At 49.7% G+C, this 24,546-nt stretch overlaps 1 protein-coding gene and 1 pseudogene across 1 annotated transcript in view; both read right to left on the bottom strand.

Moving 5' to 3' along the window:
- The window catches only part of Tcerg1l (transcription elongation regulator 1 like), a 254,902-nt gene that overhangs the window by 66,523 nt on the left and 163,833 nt on the right, over positions 1–24,546 (bottom strand). The window contains exons 10-11 of the mRNA XM_017801666.1: positions 6,461–6,555; positions 3,501–3,589 (exon numbers count right to left, since the gene is read on the bottom strand). Of these exons, the coding sequence (XP_017657155.1) occupies positions 3,501–3,589; positions 6,461–6,555 (184 nt within the window). The remainder of the gene's footprint in view (positions 1–3,500; positions 3,590–6,460; positions 6,556–24,546) is intronic.
- On the bottom strand, positions 2,691–3,493 carry LOC108491504 (annotated as a pseudogene).

Genomic DNA, 24,546 nt, shown 5'->3' with positions numbered 1-24,546 from the left:
TCTGATTTTGACTTGAATGGGGTTGCTCAACAGCAGTTAGTTCAGGGGAGCCCCTGACTATGGAGGACATTCTTCCTGCCCTGAGGACTCCTTTACATAGCCATGGGCCAGTGCAGGTGGGCCAGGACAACAGAGGCAGGTGAAGGAGCTGATGTCCTGCTCCTGTGCCTCTGGAGGTTCCCAGAGTATCTAGTTGACTATGGATAACTTGACACTGGTGAACCCCAAGAGTGGCAGCAATGATTTGTCCTAATGGAGGCAGTTGATTGTGGCTCCCCATGCAGAGGAACTCTGTCCTTGGGGTGGATAGTGTGTCAGAAAGTGTCTGGCCCCCAGGATTCTGCATGTGTGATACCAGGATTAATAAGGCTGTCACTCCAGGCATCTTCAAAGTCCCTCTCATCCACACCAGCAACATACCTGAGTTCTGGCAGCTTCCCCTCCCTGAGGAGTATCCAGGTCTGGTGAGGGCCTTTGAACACACACACATCCTTTGCCAAAGGGACACTCAGCAAATAAAGTGCTCTAGCTAAAGTGGAACTGAAGTTAGAGACCCACAAAGCAAAGGATGCAAGGGAAGCAGCAGCTTCTGAGGAAGGAAGCTCACTTATGACTGGTCCATGGAATGAACCTCTTCTACCCACATGTGGGTATTTAGCATTCCTCTTGTGGCTGGCTGTCCTATGCAGTACCCAGCTGGGCTCTGCTGTAGATCGTCTGTGTCTATCACTGAGACATGAGGGGCCAGGAGCAGCCCTCTACCAGCCTCAGGCAGCAGGAGATGAGGGGTTTGCATATCCAGTGGGATCTCTGTGGCTCTCCCCTCCTGTTAAGCCCAAACCCTTTCTAGTTGCACCTGACCCTCACAGCCCTGCCCTGGCTAACCCAATGAAGGCCTTCCTCCCCACTGGCTCTACGTTCTTGTTCATTTCATCTTCTGAGTATCTCCAACTGGTTGTTCCACTCTTAAAAGCCTAATAACTATGCAATTCTGGGTCAGGGTGTTCCATTCCAATTGGATCAAGCCCCCCTCTGTGACTCCCAAGCATCTGTTGTAGCAGGAGTGTGGGGGAGCCAGAGCCCAGGAACCCTGCTGACTGCCAGGTCACGCATAGCATTCTGTAGTAAGGCACCAAATCAGAGGAAGGCAAGCCACAGAGATCTCAGTTAGAAGGTTCTAGTGTTCAAGGCCACATCCGTAGTTACAACCATGAGGGTGACTCCATGGGAGCTGTGACCGTAGTGTCCCTACCTTAGAGACATGTGTGAAACATGTGGAATGAACAACATATCATCTCCTTCTATGCATAGCCTCTCTTCTGGGTCCTGCCACCTAGTTCCTGAGACTCTGGGACTTGCTGAGTTACAGGAACATGCTTTGCTCCTCTGACCACACTCGAGTCTCACTAGTGATGTTCAGGATGGAGGTTGGTCTCCAAAGATCATAGAATCCCACTGTGGGAACTTGTAGGCCCGCCTCCACCTCCCAGGAAGGTGGGTATGAGTTCAACAGCTTGGCCATTGACCTATCCAATCATGTCTCCATGGTGAAACTGCAGGACAAGCTAAGGATCTTACTGCCCTGAAAGCATGTTCACTTGCCAGGTAGGTGTTCAGGGAAGGCAAGCATTATGCACTGTCCCACCCCAGTGCCCTGTGTTCCTCTTCCATTCATAGCCCCTGAGTCATATCCTTCATAATAAAACTGCAATCATAGCTAATCACAGCTAAAGCACTTTTCTGAGTCCTGTGAGTCATTCTAGAGAATCATCACGGAAGCCGAGGGGAGGCCCACAGTGGGAGGCCCTGGATTTGTAATCAGCTGGGTAGACTGTTGGTAGCCTGCAGGGGCCCTGGACTGTTGGCATCTTCATGAGGCACTCTCCTGGGGCTGAGTCTTAAGCCCTAACCCAGTAGCTGAAGTCAGAATTGAACTGATCAACAGTCACTGAGAGCACTGGGACCTGGTAGGCTTGGGGAGGCGGCTCCCAGGCACTGTTGGCTGCAGAGCGCTTTAAGCTGAGGGTGGAGAAGGGGAGGCTGCCGGTGCTGGGGCACCGACACTGCCCTGTGAATAAGAAGACATGTCATCTGTGTCATCTCTCTAATTAGGACAGACAGCAGGACAGGGCTCCACAGACCCTGCACAGTGTACGTGGGGCCGTGAGCGGGCCACTCTTCCCGATGCACGCCTCACAGTTCTTTGAGCATGCATTACTCTGATGCCCCCATGGCTGTTCCCGGAGGGTGTGTTGCCCTGATAGCCTGATGTCCTGCTGCTGTTTCCCGAGTGTGTGCTGCCCTGGTACTCTATGCCTCCACTGATACTTCTCCTGGTTGGATTTGCATTTCCTCACATCTGTGTATTACACTCCAATTGTCAGGTTTTAGAACTTATTTTTAATATAATACCCTTTTTATCCTGGTTCCAAATTGCTCCATTAGAAAAGGGTAATTTTAAAAACCAAAAGACGGAAGCTCCCTAGTTGAGGGTCCTTTGGAGTAAGGCATACTCAGAGATCAGAATCCTCTGAGAACAGCAGGAGAGAGTGAGACGCGCCTTTAATGAACATCCACGCCCTTGTGTTCCTTCTTGCAGAGAGGGAAGAAACTCCCGGGCAGCTTACAGGATGCTACATTTACCTTGAGTAACTGACTCTCACTGATCTGCATGTGACAATGTTGCTGTTTTAATGCACAAAAATACACTAGCAGAAGAATTTCACCACTTAAGTGTCATCTTTCTTTTCACAGATGTGACAGTAGAAATTATGCAGGCTATGCACTGGAGAGTCTTTTTTTTTGTTTTTACTTTTATCTGCGTTTATTTTATGCTCAATGTATTCCCGGGCCGTAAGTTTTGTTTCTTCAGTTTCTTCTGGGATTTCTTTTTCTTTTGTGCAACTTCCTCTTCAGGCTTAGGAACAGTTTGTTCCTTTTCAGTGAGGATCATCTCAATGTGGCAGGGGGAGCTCATGTGTGGTTAATGCGACCACGAGCTCTGTAAGTTCTGCTGTGCATCTTGGGCGATTTGTTCACCTGGATGTGCTCAATGACCAGAGAGTCTACAGCTAAACCCTTAAGTTCAGCGTTACCTTCTGCATTTTTAAGCATGTGCAGCAAAAATTCCGCACTCTTTTTGGGCCACCGACCTTGTGTCCAGCCCCACTGTTTGGCCTGGGCACACCTACCAACTCCACCGTTATAATGCTGGAACGGCATACACTGCTTCTTTAAAGTGACATCTTTCAGATACTTGGTGGCTTTTTGGATACGCACACCCTTGATGGCCTGGGCCATTTCACGTGCGTTCTTAAAGTGAGCACAAAGGTTGGAACCTCTTGATTTGCATGATTTTGTAGGGTTTTCTGGGTCAAGAGAGTAATTCATTTTTTAAGGCCCACACTGAAGGAGCATGCACTCTCTCTTTGATGACATCAAGCAGACACTGGACAAGGTAAAGTCAAGTCTTACTGCTTTCCAGTTTCAGGGTGTCTTACCAGGGGGATCCGGGCACTGGCGTCGAGGCCACAGGTCTACTGCCTTTGGCTTCCGTGTCCTCCCGTTTTACCAGCACAGGTGGAGGCTCCTTTCAAAAAAAAAGAGGAGAGACAGGGCTGTTTTAATCCTGAATACTCCCTCAGTTACAGGAACAAAGAGGAAAGTAACACAGTCCCCTGCACATGGGGATGCCTCGAGCAGTCACTGGATACCAGCAAAACAGCCCAGAATGGACAGTCACAGCGAAGGCTAGAATTGACACTGGACTGCACTGCAGACAGGGCAAACAACCCACACAAGGCACTCTTTAGTGTCCCCTGTTGTCTGCTCAGATCCAGGCAGGGGAGCCATGAGGGTGCTGCAGATCCACAGGGTGGGGTGGAAAAATCTCACTGGAATCCTCCAGTGTTCATCAGCTAGAGTCAATGTGCATGGAGCACTGTGTATAGAGACAGAGAACCTCCAGCTGCAAGATGGCCTTGACATAGCTGGGGCTGACACATCCAGGTTCATTATGGCATGGGAAGTGACAAGCCCACTCTAGCCCAGGCTGGCCTGGAAGTCATTATGTATCCCAGGCTGGACTCACACTCACAGTGATCCTCCTGCCTCAATCTCCTGAGTGCTGGAATTTCCAATGTGAGCCACAGAGCTTTTCTCAAGATACCACACCCAGTTCATCCACATTCTTAAGTGAGAACAGGGCCCTTAGGTCTGGTTGCTCAGGGTGAGTCCCCTTTTCTGGATCACCTGGCTCAGACAGCAGTCTAGCGGTCATTTTTCAGGGAATCTGACACCCCCTTCTGGTGTCTGGGGGTACTGCACTCAGATGTATATTCATACATACCCATAATTAAAAACAAAATAAATCAGGGCTGGAGAGATGGTTCAGAGGTTGAGAGCACTGGCTGCTCTTGCAGAAGACATGTGTTCAGTTCCCAGCACCCACATGGTGGTTAACAACCATCTGTAACTCCAGCTCCAGATGGAACTCTGACACCCTTTTCTGACTTCCTCAGGCATTGCATGACATGGGTGCACTTACATACATGCAGGCAAAAAATAAAATATGATACATAAAATAAAAATAATAAATAAAATGTTAAAAAACGCAAAATAATTTTTTTTAAAAATCAAGTCATAAATCTGAAGAAAGCAAATCTGCCCAGCTTGACTCTTTGGTAATGTCCTTGATAATAAGGCAAAAACGCTTCCTGCTGACTACATTATAGACAGGGACAGCCGGTCCCTTCCAACAGAGCAGGACAAGAAATCGATGGACGCAGATGGCCAGAAAGCCTGCTCCATTCTGGGCTGAAGGCAAGCCTGAAGGGGGTACGGCTGAGACACAATGCACCCCTGCACGTGTCCGTGTCCCTGTGGGAGTTCTCGTAGCTACTAACCATTCTTCTTGGCTACTAACTGCACTTAGTAAACAATTTATAACTTGTACGTCATCCCTTACAGTTATATAAGAACAAGGATTTGTGGGGCTTTTTTTTTTTTCAGATCTTTCTGGTAGTAGAAAATATCTTCATTTTGTACAAGAAAATAAGGTTAGGGTAAATAATTGGCTTAATGGGGAGTATTCAGAAACACTTGCTTAAAAAATATATATATGTGGCCAAGTTTTATATTGCTAATCCAATTAGGAAAACTGGAGGGGGTTTTCATTATGAAGTTAATTGAACAATAGAACTGAACACAGCCTCTGAGTACCAAATTACCTCTGCTAAATTATTCAAGTAAATACGGTAGGGTGTAATTTGTGATGGGACCAATGTCTAAAGTTGGCAATCTTAGGATTCTCTCCAGCTAATTATCAAGGTCTACTTCATGAGGCACATGCTGGTTATGATTTCCTGTTGGTGATAAAAATGGCTAATCATGGTATAAAACTCCCGCTTCACTACGAAGTAATAAAAGTGAATTAGGCTTGAGTAACCCAGTGGTAGAGCGTGTATTTATAGAAGGTACCAGACTGGCTGGTAATTAATATGTAACTGGTATAAATGCTAATCCGGAAAACTCACAGATCAGGGCAAAAGTTTAATTTGCACTAACACATGCTTGTGAACACATTGGTGTTCGCCATTGAAACACTGATACTAGAGCTCGGTAAGACATAAGCAGTGGGGTGATGACTTCCTGAGATGAGGCTAATAGGTGAGTGTGGACCAGGAAGAACAGTGCACTCACAGTGGTGTGCAGGACAAGCACCCCAGAAAGATAAGTAGGAGAGGCCGTTGAAAGGTCCCGAGCCATAGAGGCTCCACAGCATCAAATGGGGTAGGGCAGATGACCCGCAGTTTGTGAGTCTCAGGTATAGGGCACAGGGAATTCTGGGATATCAGAGGCAGGACTGTGCTGTCACCCCACATCCCACACACCGCCCTGGCTAGTCCTTAAAAGGCGATTTGGCAAAAGTGTGATGAGAACAGCCTGAAACTAGAACATTTTAAGAGCAGCAGTGTCTTGGGATTTCTCCAACAATAACATCTAACTCTGAATGGCACCGAGAGAGATGCCTTTTCTTCATTTTGAAAGAAGACACAGTGTGACCTGAACAGGAAGGCAAGCTCCCTCCCAGCAGATGCTGCCCAGGAGCTCGGGTGGGGCTGCCCAGGAGCTCGGGCGGGGCAGGGCTGCCCTCTGGGATGCTCTGCTGGCCCTGTCTGGACCCTCCTCCAGGAAGGCAAGCTCCCTCCCAGCAGATGCTGCCCAGGAGCTCGGGTGGGGCAGGGCTGCCCTCTGGGATGCTCTGCTGGCCCTGTCTGGACCCTCCTTTCCCTTGGGGTTCTGGAGTTGCCAGCCTGGATTCAGGTGTGGTTCAGGACTGACTGGTAAAGCTGTTTCACAAATGACACGTTGGAACCAGGTGTGTGTGAGGGTGCCCTGGCCCCAGATGCTCTGGCCCCGGGGTATGTGGTTCTGCGACAAGCTCAGGGTCTACACTCACCTTGTCCTCTCTGTCACCCTCCAGGTTCTTCCTCTCTGGGGCACGCAGCATCAGGGCAGGAGGACGGGACACAAGGCTGTGCTCTTTGCTTTTATCTGTGGCGAAAGCAGCAGGTGTTAACGTTCCATGTCAGACACCGCACAGTTTGTAGGCAGGTAGTGCAGTCCTTTCTTTTTTTAATATTTTATTACTTTTATTTTAGGTGTATGAATGTATCGCCTGCATGTATGTAAGTGCACCTGTGTCCTGCAATGCAGCGGAGATCAGAAGAAGGCATCAGATCCTCTGGAACTGGAGTTATGGATGGTTGTTAGCCCCCATGTGGATGCTGGGACTTGAACCCAGGTCCTCTGAAAGACCAGCCGGTGCTCCAACTGCTGAGCCGTCTCTCCAGCCCCAGTCCTGGCCTTTCAATTACAGTCTAATGACAATGTCATAATGTTATTCTGACGCTGGGGATGCCGAGCATCAGTCTCAGGTCTTGCACCTGGGCCACCGCCTGACACAGCCAGTGTCCACCACCGACATCCATGGCCCTGACTTGAATACCTCTCTTTCAGGTCTATCCCTGAGTGTCCCCCACAATGTTTTAGATGGAGAAGGTCTCCCTTCCGGGAGAATGTTCCTGAAAGGGATGGTCCAGGACTGGGGCAGTCCTCTGGTGATTCAGCACACAGTGAGAGGCAGTGAGAGTGTTACCATTGCCAATGATTCAGCCCAGGTGGACCCAGAACAGAGGAGCAGTTCCCAGGCCTGTAGGAAGTCAGAAGTTTCCTCAGTGCAATCAAACTCCACAGGCTTGTGCTTAGTATCTAAATCACCTGTGGTCATACCGTGTGACCAGGCTACACGGGTTGAGGATGGATAGAGTCCATTCCTTCCCCACCAAGGACAAGGATCTGAGAGAGACACAGAACCAGCCTGTTGTAGCTTTGACGGCTGGTGACCACTACGGGCACCCTGGGTCAGCCAGCCTTGCCAGTGGCACAGTGAGCTCCAGGCTAGCCAGGCCGCGGAGTACACTTGCTTATCACCAAATGCGCTGGGTTTTCCATCAGCTCACTTAAAGAATAATTGTATAAATGAGGAGATAAAGAAAAAGGCAAAACCAGCAACTCCAAACCTGAAAACCAATTTAATATTTTCATTTTTTTCTAAAACGTCTACCTAACGTTTCTACGTTATGCAGAAGCAAACATTTTGAACAAAATACAGTAAGACTGATGACTATTTTAATGCCAAGAATAGACAAGAAACCAAACCATCTAAGCACCCAGCACCACAGCAGAGAGAGATCAGCAGGGACGTGTAGGCAAGCACCCCACGGTTTGAGAGACAGGACAAAATGACACTTCTATCTCCCAAGCTGGATCCAGAGCCGCTGGCATCAAGCTGTCGGGAGGGTCTCAGAGGGAAATGCAGGCAATGGCAGAAATGGCTTGGCTTTCCACATGTATGTGCATACCCCATACACATGCACATGTGTGCACACACATGCAAACACAAACACACAAATATTGACTGACTGCCTCACTGGAGCCAACATCTGGAGGGTAGAGGTGATAGGGCAAAGTGGAGAGGCCATCCTGGCACCTTTCACCTGCAGTCTTTCCTGCTCTACCCATGGCCAACATCAAGCTCACTGCTGGGACCATGCTCTCTCCACTTATTTTATGCAGGTTGGTGGAAGGGGCCATATAAGCCTGAAGCCTATACCCTATGTAAGGTTACCATCATACCCATGATGGGCATCTTCGCCCTAAAGGCTGTGGTTGCAGAGCCCGGAGGCTGTGGGGCATCCCTCTCCTGAGCTGTGGACGAGGAAGATCCTCACTGAAGCATGCCCAGTTAGCAGCTGTGTTTCAGACACAGAGCAGCTGGGAAGCTCTGGCCAAGGGATGAGCAGTCCTATACTCCAGAGGTGCAGCATGTGGACCAGGCAGAAACACATACGATCATCTCTGCCTCCTCCCCTCTGTCTGGGAGTGGGCGTGAGCATTCAGGGGATGTCATGAGCACAGTGAGGCCCTTGAGTACCACACTCTACAGAATGTCCTGGCTAGCATTCTCCTCTGTGGACAGAGGTCTGGCCCCTGTTCTTGAAGAAGCAACCTCCCTCAAGCTGCTGGCATGTAACATGACATCATGGCCTCCTCCTCCTGGATGTTCTACTCATCTTCTCACACAGCATTCAGCCATGCTGACCACAGAATTCCTGCACAACCTGCCACAGCCTCCACCAAGAGACTTTCAGGCCTGGCCTCACAGTCTACAGATCCATTTCAAGATCAGCTTGGATAGCACTGAAGTATGACTCAGTGGAAGAGTTCTTGTCTGGTATGTGGGACACCTGGGAGTGGACCCCCAATACTGACAAAATAGAAAAAAAATAGGTTTGGCCTATCAGCTTTCCATTCAACAGATAACCAAATCTAAGTCAAGAAACTACACACAAGGCATTCCCTCATCCGGGACGCTAAGCAGAGCTGCTGAGTGCATCGAGTTCTAGAACTCGGGCCAGCAAGGTGGCTCAGTGGGTAAAGGCGTTGGTGCCAAGCCTGATGACCTGAGCTTGAGCCCCAGAACCTACACAGTAGAAGGAAAAAACTGACTCCAGTAAGTTGTCCTCTGATTGCTACACGCACTCCATGGTACATACATCCATACACACAATAAATAAATATGTAATAAAAAAGGATTTCTAGAACTCTGAGCCAGACACCATTCCTTGCCAAAGTGTGAGGTACAAGGAACCTGGGCACCAGTCCCCATCCTGAGTCCCAGTCACTCCTGCTTCCACCCTCCACAGAACAGGACCAGCAGGTAACTATGTCACCATCCTACAGAAGAGCGAAGAGAGAGGACACGGGTTAGAGAAATGGCCATCTACCTGTGACCCCAAGGGCAAGAATTCACTAAAAATGAAGAAGAGATGAGCCAGAGATATTGGGGGGAGAGACGTTGGGGAGAGACGTTGGGAAGAGGCTTTGGGGAGAGACGTTGGGGAGAGACGTTGGGGAGAGACGTTGGGGAGAGACGGGAAGAGGCTTTGGGGAGAGACGTTGGGAGAGATGTTGAGGAGAGATGTGGGGGAGGGGCTTCCTTCTGGAGTCGCAGGTATGCTTCCCCCAAAGGTTCCATCTGAATGTGAAGACACCGGCCTCAGCTCACCAGTGTCAGTCTGTCCACACCTCACCAGCTACCTGCTGTCTTCTGCTGTCAGGGGAGATTTAATGGTCTAAAGTCCCATCAGCACTTTGCTTGTCTACCAACGAGGCATAGAGAAGTGTGAGGCCATTTCATTAAATAAGTAGTCTCTGTCCTTGCTCCCTCACACCTTCCTGACTCTCGTCGACACTGGACCTGGGGTGGGGGACAGTGCCTAACCCTGTGTGCCTTCTCTGGGCACCTGGAAACTGAACATGCCTTCAGACAGAAGATTCCCAGCTTGTCATCCAGTTTCAATGACGTATCACTATGGAGACATGGCTGGATAGGTCATTGGCCAAGTGACTGAAATCAGACCTACTCACTGAGAGGTTAGAGTAGGACTTCAAGGTCCCACAGTGGGATTCCATGATCTCTGGAGACCAGCCCTTATCCTGATCATCACTAGCAAGATTTGGGTGTGGTCAGAGGGACAAAGCCTATACCTGTCACTTGCTATGCCTTGGGAGAGGCTCCAGCGGTGGGTTTGGGCTTGGCACCCTGGGTACAGAAGACTAGAGGAAAGTCAGCTCAGTGGCTTCTGAACAGGTGGGCACCTGTTGCTCACCACACCTGCTGCAGCCTCAGGAAGACAATGGGCAGAGGTTAGGAGTGAGGTCTGGATGTACAGAGCAGTTAAGAGGAACACGTGGACCCATGTCCAGGGACCCGTGATGAGAAAGCTGTAGAGAAGGGTACCCCCGGATCAACTGTGGGCAGCTCTTGTGAGAAAGACCAGAAGCCCTGGGCACTGCCAGCTTCAGGAGCCCAGGGAAGTCCAGAGCTGCTTTGCCTTGTGCGCAGCACTTGTTGGGTAGAGAAGGATGAGGTGAGCACAAGCCACCCTCACCTCCCTCCTGTCCTGCCTCGCAGTGACCCAGTGCAAAGCAGACCCAGGTATGGGAGGAGGGAAGTCAGACTTCAAGGGAAGCTAGATGCTCTGATTACTGCCCTGGACTCCAGATATTTAATTACCGAACTGAGACTTATTCTGTGACTAGAAATGAGTGGACGAGTTTTTACTACCCAAGAATGAGCCACAAGTCATTTGATTTGGACTTTATCCAAAATGCCATAAAGTGCAAGCTGCACAGAACAAGACTGGACGGGCCTAGCAAGGAAGAGGCTGGATCCAACCCTGCACTGCAGTCTGTGACTGTAACACGGCAGTCATGTTGAACACAACACAGCGGTCATGTCAAAACGCAACACAGCGGTCATGTCAAAACGCAACACAGCGGTCATGTCGAAATGTAACACAGCGGTCATGTCAAAAGACAACACAGTGGTCATGTCAAACACAACACAGTGGTCATGTCAAAACGCAACACAGCGGTCATGTCAAAATGCAACACAGTGGTCATGTCAAACACAACACAGTGGTCATGTCAAAACACAACACAGCGGTCATATCAAAACGCAACACAGCGGTCATGTCAAAACACAACACAGCGGTCATATCAAAACGCAACACAGCGGTCATGTCAAAACGCAACACAGCGGTCATGTCAAAACACAACACAGCGGTCATGTCAAAACGCAACACAGTGGTCATGTCAAAATGTAACACAGCAGTCATGTCAAAAGACAACACAGAGGCCATGTCAAAAGACAACACAGCGGTCATGTCAAACACAACACAGTGGCCATGTCAAACACAACACAGTGGTCATGTCAAAATGTAACACAGCAGTCATGTCAAAAGACAACACAGAGGCCATGTCAAAAGACAACACAGCGGTCATGTCAAACACAACACAGTGGCCATGTCAAACACAACACAGTGGTCATGTCAAAACACAACACAGTGGTCATGTTAAAAGCAATGTATGCATCTTCTGAGATTCTGCAAATTAACATGCATGGCAAAAATGTCAGCGCAATCAGCAGTGAGGCCAGGTGTCTAACACTCTTCCTGAATGAAGTGTTGGTTAGGTTACCCCGCCATTATCTTAGGACAGCATCCTGAAATCTTTCTTTTATTGAGAACAGTTGATCTTTGGAAAGATCAGCTCTTAAAGCCTACCTTTGCAGATACATGGGCTTACACTGTTCCTCCCGATTGCTTCTTGGAGAAAATATTTTTGATGATCATTTTAAAGCTCTTCATAGCAGGCACATATCCCCCAAATACCTGTGACAAATGCTTATATCTTGCCCTGCGTGGTTCCCTTAATCGCCAGCACTTTTTAACAGCCATTGATTTTGTAGACCCTGTGGGGGCATGTGAGGCGCCTCCTCGGGCCCCATACATAATTGGGTCTGTGACTGGGCCATTTCACCGTGAAAGTGCTCACTCTACGGCTCTCCATGGGCCACTTCCGGGGTCCACTCTGACATGCTTAAGTACTCTTTGCTTTGGACCTCCCCACAGACCCCAATGATGCTGTCATAAAGTACTCCCTGGAGTGGCAGAAAGAACTGGTTTATGGAGCAAAATCAACAAGTTGTAAGACTTCAGGCCCCCACATACCTGGGGGAGCACAGGATATATAACCACCCTTGGAGTGAGGTGTGATGGTAATACCTTCCTGAATTTCATCTATCGATCAAGCCTGACTCTGGCGTGAAGGGCTCCCCAGAGGCCCTAGCTTTGATTTTCCTCTTGGCAGTGTTGAGGGCCGAGAGAAATACCAAGGTTACAGGGCAGTCTGGGAGGACAGAGGTCTGAACTGTGAGAGTCACAAGGACTGACTGGTGTTGGCTCAAAACTCACAGGACTCTCCCCTCACAAGGTACCCCCTGTTGATGTAGAGAGATGAAGGAAGCGATGTCAGTGGTCAGGGATGCTCCCAGGGCTTCAGCACTTGGCCCATGAAAGAGGACTCCTCAGAACCCTTGGAGCTGCAGCCATATCAAAAGAGCCAGGTAGCTAGAGTGCAGGAGCCAGCAAGGTGGCAGCAGGCAGCAGGCCTGTCCTCTGACGCACAGCTCCATGAACAGGACGAGGAGCTTACCACCTTAGCGTAAAGCCAGCCTCGGGACGCACGGACCCAACATCAGTGCCTCCGGGATGGCTGGGAGCACAGTGGCAGCCACACGGTCACCGTCCCCCGAGAGAGCCCCTTCCAGGGGGCCAAGGACAGGATCAGGACCACTCTGCAAAGGAACTGCCAAGCTGTGCCCAAGCTCCTGCAGTCAGTAAGAACACTGCGTTGGGTCAGTCTGCACTGGGCTCTTGACATCTGTCTGTGAGATGACCCTGTGGCTTTCCCAGCTTGCAGCTCTCCAGCAGGGACCCTAGGGACCTCCCTGAGCTCCATACTGAAGATCATTTTCATTGCAAAGCAAATCACTTCTGAGTCCTCCTAAATCTTTCACAGGTTGTTGATTTCAGAGTTGACAAGCGACAGAGAGAATTAATTTCCCACCCACTTTTCTCTTCTTGGAATTCCCTGTGCCAATGAGGTGGTAAAACATTCTGACAGGAGGGCAGGGCTGGCTCCCTCAGGAAGGTTCCAGGATCCCTACGCACCAACACCCCGTGTCACCACTGGACTGAATGGCCTGTGAGGTGATAGGTCATTTCTCCTAGAATGTTCCAGAACCTGCAACACTCTGGCTCCCTGGTGCAGGTAAACTCTGGAGGAGGAGCACCACGTGAGACTGGAAGTACAGGAACACTGTGACCTCTACAGTACCAGCTGCATACAGAGACCACAGATCCCTACGCACCAACACCCCGTGTCACCACTGGACTGAATGGCCTGTGAGGTGATAGGTCATTTCTCCTAGAATGTTCCAGAACCTGCAACACTCTGGCTCCCTGGTGCAGGTAAACTCTGGAGGAGGAGCACCACGTGAGATTGGAAGTACAGGAACACTGTGACCTCTACAGTACCAGCTGCAGACAGAGACCACGGCACAGCTGCCCTGGCCTCCAGCAGGAGAAGTGGGGGACCTGGGACACAATGGGGGTCCCTGAGAATGCAGCATGCCTGGCACTGCACATGTCAAGTCCATGACAGTACTGGGCAAGTCACATCCTGGGTCAGCAGGGCACTGAAGCCACCCACAAGAGATGCAGCCTATGATCCGCTGTGTACAGAGGAAGTGGGGGGCATGTGGGAGTCTGGGCAGTGACCGCAGAGCCAGCTCCCCGTCCACCCCTCTGGCGAGATGAAAGAATGGGTTATAGGTGACCCAGTCGATTTCAAGTGTTATGTCCCAGGTTCTTTTCATTTCAAGGTATTAAAGGTAGGCCAGTAGACAATTTCTATTAGAAAAATCATATCTTGTGAGCACTCTGGGATCAGGCACCTGGTACAAGCAGAATCTGGTCATAGACATGGAGCAGGGAAGAGGAGGGACAGATGGGCTGGGCTGGAGCAGAGGAAGGGAAGGGAGAGAAACATAGGGAGAGGCAAGAGGCAGCTCTTAAAAATGTCTCCCTCTGACTCTGCTGAGAGGAAAAGTGTAGACCTTGTTCCAAAAAAGCTTAAGTCTGTGTCGGTAGCAAGCTCAGTCATTTAAACAACATCTGTCATTTAAGGCATCACGGAGTCACAGCTGCTGAAAGACCGAAGCAGGTGCCCCGTTCCCCACATCCCGCAGAGCCTCGAGCCCCCGCTCCTGGAAGCTGGTGCTCCTTTAAGCTTGGTATTATGAAACAGAAAGCTGGGATTGTCTAAGTTGAACCCTAGTACCTGGGCCAAGACCATGGGACTAGGTGTCTAACCCTCTGAGAGGCCAATGCTGTACACACACACACACACACACACACACACACACATATACATGCACATACAACCACACACAGCTGCACACACAGTGACAGGTGTGTAAACATACATGTGCATAGAAAAAGACATGTACACACAAGTACAGACACACACAGACGTGTACACACAGGCTCATACACAGAAACACAGGTGCACATATACAATAACGGGTATATAAACGAGAGGTGCATACACACAGGCACAGACACCTGTACACACAGGTTGGTATGCAGAAACACATGTGCACACACAGGTGCACGCACACAATGACAGGTGTATAAACACAGACACCTGTATATGTAGGTACACACAGATACATCTGTGCACGCACATGCACCCACAGACACTATTGTGAGGTTCCAGCGTCACAGATGTAAGTGCTGTACCTTCTTGTTTCAGAATCCAGAACCCTCCACTGTGACCGAAGGTCAAGATCCACTTATGTTACACCCCTAGACACGGCCCCGGCCTGTGGCCATGTTCTATACAATTCTTGGACAGTTATAAAGTCTCTCCTCTCCTTTGGGCTCCAGGGTGTTTGTTCTAAACTGTTCTTTCCTTCCAGGACCTGTAACATCAGCTCCAGGGTGTTTACTTGGGGTCTGAAGGGAGGCGTCACACCTCAGGCCCACAGTAGTCCACAGGTCCCAGCACAAGGCACTCTGAGGAGTGTGTGCCAGGGATCTCATCAGGGGCAGCTCATGGCCTCAGGCAGCTCCTCTGCAGGCTGCATGTTCACTCCAAAAGATGTGCTTAAAGCAAAATGGCCTCAGCAAAATTGCCAGGAGTTGGGGGTGACGTAGGCACAGCACCGTGGGCCCACATCCAGCACACCACCCAGCCATCTCCAGGGAGCACTGCCATCCTCTCCTCTAAACACTCCACCATACAGCCCCACCAGCCCAGCACAGCACCTCCCACAGCACCCTGCCCTCCTATGGCCTGAGCACACCTCCACCTGCTAATACTCCAGCTGCCTGAGGCCCGTTCAGAACCAGGTGAGAGATGCCTGCAACCCCACCTACCAAAGCTCAGTCAGGAGGAACAAGAGGCATTCAAACACAAATCTGAATCCATGCCACCTTTACCTAAGCCTACATCGAGGGCTCCTGGGACCCTGAGAACTCACAGCAGAGGCACCCATGGAACTAAAACACCCCTAGGGCTGGCGCTCCTCGCTTGATGGCTCTTCCTTTCATCAAGTCAGTCACAGAGTCAACAGATGGGATGATTGCACTGCGCACCTCAGAGCCACAGCTAATTGTGTAATGAGAAATCAAAGTGCCACCAGGAGCCCTGCGGTAACCCCTTCAAGACACCAGAGTGTAACAGTCCTGCATTCTCACTAGAAGGCTGCACGTGAGTGTTGCTGTTACATGGACCCCGAGGTCCCTCTTACATGGATTTAGCCCTGTCACTCAGCCTCTGCTGACATCAGGGGCCATAGCCTGTCAGTGCCAAGACTTTCTGCAAGCACCCACCCCTGATCCCCCTGTGGTGAGTTTAGCAAATGGTCACACTAGTATAAGAGCCAAAAGCACAAACTAGGCCCTCCCAGAGCCTCAGGCACATTATATACAGTATATTCTGTACATAAACCTAATTTTATTTCCACATTGAAGACTTTTTCTTTTTTACGTTTTAATTATGTTATGAGTGGTATGCCTGAGTGTATGTAGTGCACCTGTGTCATGCAGTGCCCACAGAGGACAGAAGAGGGCGTCAGATCCCCTGGAACTGGAGTTAACAGACAGTTGTTAGCCACCATGTGGGTACTAGGATTAGAACCTGGGTCTTCTGCAGGAACATCCAGTGCACTTAACCAGTGAACCATCTCTCCAGCCCCACACATTGAAGACTTTTTAAGGCCACTGTCTACTGCCCACTATGAGTTTATACAAGAGATGGGACTTGAAGAAGCACTCGTGCTAGTCTAACATGCATTTTGACAAGGTTAAAATTAAATGTGGCTGCCTAACATTCAGATGCTGACAGTAGTGTTCACCACATTATATTTTAAAACCTCCTCAAAGTACCTTTTCACATAACCTTCAGTTAAATATAGAAGAGAAAGTCACGATTAAATGTATTCATTTTCTAAACTACATCATTAAATTTTATCAAATAGGAACATTTTATAAAAATAGGATTCAATATTAAAGCAATTGTAACACAAGAGAGAGATTTGTGGTGCTTGAATCTACAATGGGATAATTGTGGGTGCAGAGTGGATCCTGGTTTGAGGTCTGTCTTTACCTCCTGGGAGGGTGTTGCTGGGTGTCTAGGGTAGATGCTGTGTTCAGGAGGAGGCCTTCCTGCCACTCTAGTCTTGTGAGAGGGAAGTTCTGGGGCTCAAGCTGGTAAAAGCATACCCCCTGCACTGCCCACTGGATCTGAGTATGCGATCCTGGGGCCTTGGGATCTTTAGCTGCCCTGGTTACCAGGAGTGACAGTCCTATGGTTCTCTGTCAGGGCCTGGTGCAAGACAGGTGTGGAGCAGGGCGGAGGGAGCTGTGGCCAGCACAGCGGAGAGAAGCCTAGCTTCCACCTGGTTGGAAAGGCCAGTCAGCAGACTAGGAAGCAACAGTGACCCTGTCCCCCAGGAATCTGGGCTCAGCTCAGATACTGCAGCTTAGGGTCAGAAGTCAACATTCTGCTGGGCCACTCATGAGCAATAAGGGGCAATTGCTACTGTTCCAGTTTGATCTCCGTTGTGATGAAACACTCTAAATAAAAGCAGCTTGGGTGGCAGGGGGCTATTTGGCTCATCCAGGTCACAGTCCACCATTGAGGGAAGTCAGGGAAGGACCCAAGGAAGAATGCCACTGGCAGTTCCTTCACTCTCTGGCTCACTCACAGGCTCCTGCTCAGCCAGCTTTCTTACATGAACCACTTGTCCAGGAAATGGTGTTGATACAGTGGGCTGGTCCCTCCTCCACGAATTAAGACAAGACAGTCCCTCCCAGACATGTCCATAGACCAACCTCAGAAACACAATTAGCTACTCAATTGAGACTTTTTCAGGTGACTCTAGGCTGTGCCAGTTGACAGCTCATGATGACAAGGGCACATACCTTCTCTGAATTTTTATTTTTCCATCAACAGAATAGGATGTGTGAAGGAAGTGGCTGTGGACTGAGATGTAAAGTCCATAGCATGTGTACAATACCCGCTACTGACGGTATTCATAACACAGGATCCCAGTGCCCACTGGGTCCCAAAATCCAACTGAGCTAGTCTCATGCACCCCAGGGCCAGTGTTTCCGTGACTTGGCTCCGGGGGGGCGTGGTGGTGCTCACACTGGAGAAGCTCAGTAAGCTCCTGACATAAAAACAGCAAACACTTAAGCACTCTCTTAGACATAAATTATGATTTATTATGAATTTATACTAGGATACTCCGTGTGCATGATTTAAGTGAACAGCCTGCGTCCAAAGCACAAAGGGGTACTTACTCCCCCGGAAACCCTCATAACTGAAGCAAAAGGTGATTGCAAAGAACTTCTGGAACTGTGTTCGGCTAGCAGCCTTTGATTTATATGTCTGCTGCTGTGGCTGTGGCTGGCCCCTCTCCTCCAGAGAACTCAGATAGAGTCAGCTCTGACTTCTGCAGACTAATCTACATGGAAATGCAATCCTTACCTAACTGATTTATTCTCACATTTAAATGTAATAAAATTAATAGCGCAGTTCACAGCTCAGTTGATGAAATTAACTCGGACTTTCTGTCTTAACCAACACCTTCCAGTTATTTTCTCTATTTTCAAAAGGAAGTTTTTCCAGTCATTTGATACAAATGGCTTTAATTAGTTTAAGGCAAACATAACCTTTAAGGAATGCAGGCTTGGGATCGCCGGTCCTGGGCTGAAGGGTGGAAGCACTTTGGTGCATGTAATGTTCATTCTTCACGTCAGGCTGCACGATCCGATGCAGGTTGGCACTGGAGCAGACCGCCATCATTTGGAAGAAGGATTTCACTGCCAAAGCGTCAAGAAGCCAGCCTGTCCTCAGAGCCAGACAAAACGAACTTTGATAACAAGGGCGGGAGCCTTTTTCAAGGATGAGGAGGTAGAGGATCAACGTGGCTGTGCTCTGATGCCACAAGTCACGACCAACGACTTTCTATACTTTGGAGGCTTTAGATATTTCCCAGGGAACTTGCATTTTTAATGACTACTCTTTTAGAAATATGAAAGATTCAAAGCAATCAACCTATACTTACTGTGCAGCATCTGGTAGAAAGAGACCCTTCTTTCGGGAAACACAGATGCAGCTGCTGTCTGTGGTCTGTCTGCCTTTCCACATTTCTGTGGACTGTACCCCAGGGAGTCCTTGCTCTCTGTCAAACTGAATCAGAATTTCTGGTCCATGAATTAGCTCTTCTATTTGCAAACCTGATCTTGGGCTTTCCTTACCCTTCATGGGCTGTTCCTGCCCTCCACAGGGTTAGAAGCTCATCCGATCCTCTCTCTAGGAATTCTCCCCTGCCCACAGTCCTCAACATGAGATTTCAAGATTCTGTTTCCCTGGAGCAACGCTGTCCCCTTCTTGGCTGCTCGTGGCCCTTACTGCTACCTGAACTGAGCTGGGGGTCTGGCCTCCCTGAATTTCTGGACCTCCACATGGAGGGCAACACGGGAACTTCAGAATAGACCAGATTCCTTGGTTATTATGTGTTCTGCCTTCTCAGAAGATGGGGACCTTAGCCTCAGCATTTCTGTCCGCAACCCACGAGTGGGGCTCCAGTGCTCTCCTTGGGCTGGCCATGCGCCCTCCACTTCTACATCAGGTGACGCCAAGTAGAGGTTGCCCCTGAGACCCAGCTCTCCTCCTTGGTGCCTCCATGGCTCAGATTCTGGGGACTTGCCTCCCTTTCTGCCTGGTAACGTCCTTCTCTTCTCAGTGGAGAGCTCTGCTCCCATACCCCTCAAAGCCTGTACCAAGGCTGCCTCACTGAGCGGAGTCCTTCCTGCCTGTGGGTGATTTTAAATATGGATTGCATGTCTTGATTCTTTCATAACACACTTAAGGGACCCATTTCATATCTGTGTGCTCTCTGGAAACAGAATTCATGTCTCTCAACCTTAAATCAATTACTATGTGATTGGCACACATTAACTGCCAGCTCTGTGCCTGACTAGATGGGTACAGTAATGCATGGCCATAGAGAGAGGCAAATGGGCCTGTCATTTGCCCTTCCCACCTCTCATGTGGAGAACAATCAAAGAAAAGAGAAACAAGTCAGAAATTAAGCAAGCAGAGAGACATGGTATCCAGCAAGGCCCGGGCAGCTGGTACGGAGAGTCCTGGTGCTAGAACAAGACCCTGGCCCCAGTCACTCAGGGATCCCAGCAATGAACAGCAGGCACCACTTTCTGAGGACAGCTCGCTGCAGCAGCTCTCTCTCCAAGGGGAGCACAGCAAGAGCGTGCTGTCATCCATTCTGAGGAGCAAATGGGTAGCTTCACCAAGAAGAGAACTAGGGCAGTTAGAAAAGACACGTCAGCGGGATCAGCAGGACTCCCATGAGAAGAGTACACAGACACCCTCAGGAAGGTCCAGGGTCTCTTCATTCTCCAAGAGACTGGAGACGCTGCAACCCTGAGACAAGACCACATTGCTGGCACCAAGCAGCACCTGGGGTCCACGAACTCTTGGACATTGTTGGATCTACTATACTTCCCAAGGTCCCAGATACCCCAGAGTCAAGAGGCCTGTCCCACTTTATGAAGTCTGTCCTCCATAACCTCTGTTTTCCTGGACCTGAGGGTGCGTGTCCTTGGACCAGCAGGGAGCATTCTGCCTGGCATCCACAGTTGGCCTCACCAGCACTGAACCCCTTCCCTGAGCTCAGAAGGAGACCAGCAAAGGCATGCCTTCCACTCTGTACTGCTCCATGGTGGGAAACAGGGTTGTAAGACTTGCCTCCTCTGGGCAAAGGGGTCTCCTGGTGTCTCCCTTGGGTCTTGAGTTTGCAACACCTTGCTGCCCCCGCCATCATCCTTCAGCCTTAGGCTGCCGTAAACACAGCTCTGGACTCTGTGAACTTCCCATGGTAGGGCCTAGGAAGCCCTGGGTCAGGCAGTTTTGGAGAACTTGGTTCTGTCCCGTAAAAGAGAAAGAACAGGTGCTCTGTGGGGTGCACACTTGCTCGTAGTGCTCTCCCTCAGTCCCCGACCACGTGCTCTGGAGCCTGGTTCTGCTGGAAAGGGCTCATTTGGGCTTGGGTGGAGAACATGCCCTCAGTCCCAGGATGCCCTTTGCCCCCTGAAAAGCAGTTACCCCCTCCTATCCCCAGCACACTCCGCCATTCCCTGCCTCCTAGGGTGCAATTAGAGCAACGTACGCACAGGCTTTTGACAAGAAGATGGAGACTTTGTGCAGCATGGAGGCTAATTGGTGGCGTTATTTATGTGTTTCGAATGCTTGTGAAGTTCCTTGGCTGTTTCTGATGCAATTAGTTTCATCGATGGCAAGGTCTATGAGCTGAAATAGTGCGAATTAAAGCACCGCCTAACACAACGGAACACAATAAAAATGAATGTGCCCCGCTGGTCTCCATGCAGAGCCTGGAAACCGGCTTCTCTTAGCGTGAGCTCGCTGGCCCCGCTTTCTAGCCTCATTACTCAATCCACACCAGGAACTCTCAAACATAAGGCCACAGTGGACAAATAAGCACATTGGAACCCTAAGGCAGGCACCTGCAGAGACGATTTCAGTTTTTGGCAGTCCTGAACGTCTAATTAATATGACAGAAACAAAGCTGGATTTCTGTATTTTGGTTGTCCCAACCTTCAGTCATGGGCAGTAATGTCAATCACATTAATGCAGGACTATTCTAGAAAATTCAAAACGTTTTTTTATACAGACACTTCAATAGCTTTGACACTGGGTTTTTTTTTCCTACACGTATAAATCATTTATATACATGACCACACATTTTAAACCAATTTAAACTTTAACAGGTATCGTTTTATATTCACGATTTAAATTTCACAGGGCAGAGGTACAGCCAGACCCTTCCCACTCCAGTCCCAAACCCAGCCACGCAGCTCTTGTAGGACACGGTGAATGGAATCATCTATTAGGTGGCTTTCCAGAGTGTTTTACCTGTGTACAGAAAACACAAATCCATGCTCTTCCCTCTCTGTAAACGCGTCATGACACACACTTGTTTCATATCTTTTTAAAAACTCGAGTCTCTCTGAGATCCAGCTAGTTAAGCCCACAACATCCTCTTTTTCTATTCTGTGTATGTATGTGTGTACGTACTGCATGTATATGTGTGTTTATGTATGTGAGTTTGGGCATGCGGGTGGAGGTCAGGGGACAACCTCAGGTGTCAATCTTCACCTTTTAACTTGTTTGAGTTGGGGTCTCTTGTTCACCACTGAACACAGCAGGCTAGCCCTCGAATCTCCAGTGAGCTTCTTGCCTCTGCCTCCCATCTCAGAGTAGGAGCTCTGGGATTACCAACCTGTGCTACAGCATCTGGCTTTATATGGGTTTTTGGGATCCCAACTCACAAGTGCTTTCCTCACGGAGCCATCTGTGCGGCCCTCACATCACCCCCCTCAGTGGCTCGCAATATTCACCATATGTCATGCCAGCCGGACTTCACAACCCCATATCAACGTTCATGTTACAAAAAGCAGGTGGCATCTGCGAGGATGAGTCTCCAGAAGGGCCAGAGCCAGCCCTGACCACACCTCTCCCTGGGAGGTCCCGCTCTTTATCTCAGGGAAATAGAAGGGATACACAGGCTCCTGTTCCCACGAAGGCATTGATAGTTCCTCTGAGCATACCCAGGACACCGCGCGCTCATAGTGCACCGTGTGCACTATGCTGGCCTCAGTGTCACCAAGATCTATCTACCTGCCTCTGCCTCCATGGTGATGGGATCGGAGGTGTGTGCCACCAAACCTATTCCAAACAACAGAGAGAGACTGGTGCTTGGGGAGAGGAGGCAGACCTGCTTCGCTACATTGTTTTCATTTTTGAAAATAGAATATATTTGCCTTTTATGTCTTAACTTAAAAATTAAACATTTAAATAGTTAAGTATTGATAGAAACATTAGAAACATGCATCTCAGTTGTCCTGTCTTGAGATATGCTGGCCAAGGGTTCTCCCACATAGAAGGCTAGGGTAGAGAGGTTTATTCTTGTCTGAAGACTCAATGACAAGAGAGTCAAGGCCACACGAGGCTGGCTTGTGATTCATCACACAGCCACCAGGAACTCCACATGACATTCCTGAACATGAACCACAACCCCAGGGGAGTCTCCAGAGAACGGGCCACAACTGCCAGAGGAGTCACAGCTCTGTGACTGATCCTGAGACAATCAGGGCTGCCCATCCCTCAGAGCCACCCAGCGTCATCCCATTCCGCCACAGCTGTGGGGCTGATCCTGAGACCTACGGAGCAGCCCATCCTGGCCAGTGCCATCCCTGTCCTGCCATAGCTGTGTGGAATGGTACACATGCTCCTGCAGTGACGCTCACCAGTGACCAGCTCCTGGTGAAGATGGACGGTTAATGAGGTCAGAGATTGAGAAGACTCCTGGGCCTCTTCCTCTATCACAAGACAGCATGTTTCTGCAGAACACATGTGCACACCAGGTAAGTTCCTTCCTTAAAGGCATGTGACACGTTGGCTTCCAATTGAAAAGATGTTAATCATGAATCTCTCAGGTTTGCTGATCACACATCACTACATAAGGACCAGGAGTGTCAGCCACAATGATTTGTGGGTAAGGTTACTTTTTGGGGGGCTCTGCTGTCTCCTTGGCCACGTTGAAATGCTGAGCCGAGGAGCTCTTTTCACTCCTCGTTCTCAGGCAGAGCGGCAGCTGAGCCACTCCTGTGCCTACCTCATGCTGAGTGAAACTCCACCCCAGTCCAAGCTGAGATCTGGGAGCGGAAGGGAGGGCGTGCTTCCGCATCCACAGTCACTTTCCAGCCACACACAACCCCACCCCTCAGGAAGGGTGGTGAATCTGAGCAGCAAGCCACCTCTCCACGGAAGAACAGTGGGGACAGGGTGTGGTTCATCCAGCAAACAGCATGGAATGTTGGCAGAACCAGAAAAGGATCAGAGTGACTGGTCCCACCTGCCAGGTGGTTCAAAGCTCCTTGGACTCCAATATCAGCACTGCTTCCCCATTGGAGTCCTAGGCGGCCTCCTGGGCATCACTGGATTCACCTGCTCGACTGCTGTCTCCTAGGAGTATTCTAAGGAGGACCTGGGCTCTCCACTATGCAATGTAATCCCCATATAGTTGATGATTTTGCTAGGACGAGTTACCGTTTCTCTTCTGAATTATAGACATATTACTTGCGTCACATGACTTATGGGGGTGCCCACCCAAAGTGGCTTTCGGAACATCAGAGAGAGGGTGAGATGCTCTGGTGAAGGCTGGACCTGGCACAGAGCGAAGGATGCCTTACCTTGCTGTGTTAAGCTGTATCAGCTTTAATATAATCTCTCTTAGGTGTGCCCATCGCTGCTGTACAGGTCCCAACAGTACAGGGTGTCCATTTTAGAGCATGCACTGAGTCTCTAGCTCTGGGGACAGCCTGGGGTCCTGGCCAGGAGGCTGGCCAGCATTACCTCAGGGGGGGCAGCTTCAGATCACTCTCATGTCTGCGGCCTGTGGTAACAAGTGTGTTTAGGACAGAGAAGGTGAAGGATACTGGGTCAGAGAAGGATGCTGACCCTGAACCAGAGCCATCATTACAGGTTCAGAGTCTGCCTGGACATAGTGGACAGTGGGGGTGAAGGGGTTTGGAGCATGGCAGGGCTCAAATTTCCCTACTAAGAGAAGTGTGTGACCTGTGCAGCCCAGCAGAGCTGCCCTGACCTCACTCTAGGCTGTCCAGGTGGGGCACAGGGCCAGCTCAGCTCTCCCAAACTCACGAGTCTTTGAATTAAGGGATGTTTGTAGGGGTATGCCTCTGGTGTCTATCGCGTGCCCAAAAGTCTAAGACTCTCTCAAATTTTTTATTCTTTAAAAATACTTTCTTGAAGCCAGGCGTGGTGGCACACGCCTTTAATCCCAGCACTCATGAGGCAGAGGCAGGCGGATCTCTGTGAGTTAGAGGCCAGCCTGGTCCACATAGTGAGTTCCTGGATAGCTGAGGCTGCAGGGAGACCCTG

Source organism: Nannospalax galili, unplaced genomic scaffold, assembly GCF_000622305.1.
Source record: "Nannospalax galili isolate Female #2095 unplaced genomic scaffold, S.galili_v1.0 scaffold1223, whole genome shotgun sequence".
Taxonomy (NCBI): Eukaryota; Metazoa; Chordata; class Mammalia; order Rodentia; family Spalacidae; genus Nannospalax; species Nannospalax galili.
The sequence above is the reverse complement of the archived record's forward strand: the minus strand, read 5'-3'. Positions and strand labels throughout refer to the sequence as shown.